Here is a 1636-nt window from a genome sequence, read left to right on the forward strand (position 1 = left end):
TTGGTTTAGAAAATATTTATAAACACAATATTAATTTACACTATACACAAGTTGGTCGCGTAATGACAAAAACGCAACATTCTCCTGGCATTTCACAGATGAATGCAAACGCCTATTGTAGAGCGCCGTTGCTGAATGTTCGCGGTAATGTTAAGAGCTCTTCCTCAAGGTTTGGCTTCTTCTGACGTCTGGGGGGCCGTGTCCACCAGATCCTTGTATCCCAATTTCTCCATCGGCTCCTTGGCCATTAGCTGTCTGTCGGAGGCAAAGCGAGAAGGAAATGGAGCAGGATACAGTAGCAGCTACGACCACGACACTGAAAATTCCCCTCGGGAAATTAACGTCCTTAAAACAAGAATACATTACTGTCCATTAAACTTAACACAATACTTCAGCTCTATGCGTGCTACAAAGAGCAGTATATGGAAATGTTAAAAAAAAATAACACTGGTTAAAAGGACAAGGCATTTAACCACATAAGTTAATGGGGAAACAAATTGGGGGTCATCTTTAATGTGTAAACACGAGTGAAAAAATGTCCGAATGAAGTAAAAGAACAAAGCACGTACAGAGTGAAGCAAGCTCATTGTCGCTAGCTTGACACTCCTGGAAAGAACACACCAACCCACCTTTCCATCCTGCATTCCAGGTACTCTTTGGACTGTAGCCGGCATAAGGAGTTATCATACCCATTCTCTCTCAAGCACTTCATGAATATCTCTTTGAAAGGTTTACACTCTCCTAGAATTCCGCAAACAACACAGAAAAGAAAAGAAGGAAAGAGGAACTCAATCATTCTCTAAAAAAGGGATATTCTCCCAGTTTCGACAATACCATCAACAAATAACAATCTAAATCGCTGCAGAATATGTCATCTGACGTTGTAAGCCATGCAGGTTGGTCTGACAGTTAGCCTGATTTGCTAGCTGGGTAGTGGGCCCGTCTGATTCGATGGATTACGGAAAATGCCACAAGTACTTAAAAGCTGTCAGTAGTACAAATTTGCTACGAAGTCATGTCGCCATTTGCGAGCTAACGTTAGCCAAAATATCCAAAGCTATGATTGCTAACTATGATAACTAACTTAACCGTGTCGCCCAGTTAGTTCAGCTAACGCTAGGCTAAACGACAAGCTAACGAGCTAGCAACTTACCGAAGTGATCTAAAGGAAAAGATCCTTTGTCTGGAGGACGAGGCTTAAATGATTTAGAACTAAAATTCATTGCAGTCGACATGATTCCTTGGTATTTAACCAGCTATACCTAACTTCGTTCTCAATGAAACAGCAGCCCACTGTAGCTGTTGTGACCTCGCAGCCATCACACAGACGAAATAATCAATGACCGAACATCGATTGTTTTCTCTTTTCTTAAAGAGACAGTGCATCTTTTGGAAATAACCTGTATTCAGATTCCATACAAGGTTTGCAGGACATTCGAAGAGCTGGCGTGCAAGTGTAGAGATGTATGAAGTGCATTCTGGGCACAAAGTGGTTTCAAAAGAGCTACAGAAAATGCCCTTGTTCAGAGTGTAAGTGAAAAAATCTATCGACAGACTGACTAACATGTATTCACTAAAAAGATTTTAGAAAATGGACACTTAATGACTGGTATGGACATTCTTATAATGTACTTCC

General features: G+C 40.9%; 1 protein-coding gene across 1 annotated transcript; it reads right to left on the bottom strand.

The window, feature by feature from the left end:
* LOC118219668 (cytochrome c oxidase assembly protein COX19-like) lies at nucleotides 1–1347 on the bottom strand. Its single transcript, XM_035403009.1, has 3 exons — nucleotides 1154–1347; nucleotides 630–741; nucleotides 1–255 (listed from the first exon to the last, which is right to left on the bottom strand). Exons 1-3 carry the CDS (start codon nucleotides 1233–1235, stop codon nucleotides 165–167), a joined length of 285 nt encoding a protein of 94 aa, XP_035258900.1. The 5' UTR covers nucleotides 1236–1347; the 3' UTR covers nucleotides 1–164.
* Nucleotides 1348–1636: the final 289 nt, after the last annotated feature.

This window comes from Anguilla anguilla, chromosome 2 (assembly GCF_013347855.1).
Source record: "Anguilla anguilla isolate fAngAng1 chromosome 2, fAngAng1.pri, whole genome shotgun sequence".
Lineage (NCBI taxonomy): Eukaryota > Metazoa > Chordata > Actinopteri > Anguilliformes > Anguillidae > Anguilla > Anguilla anguilla.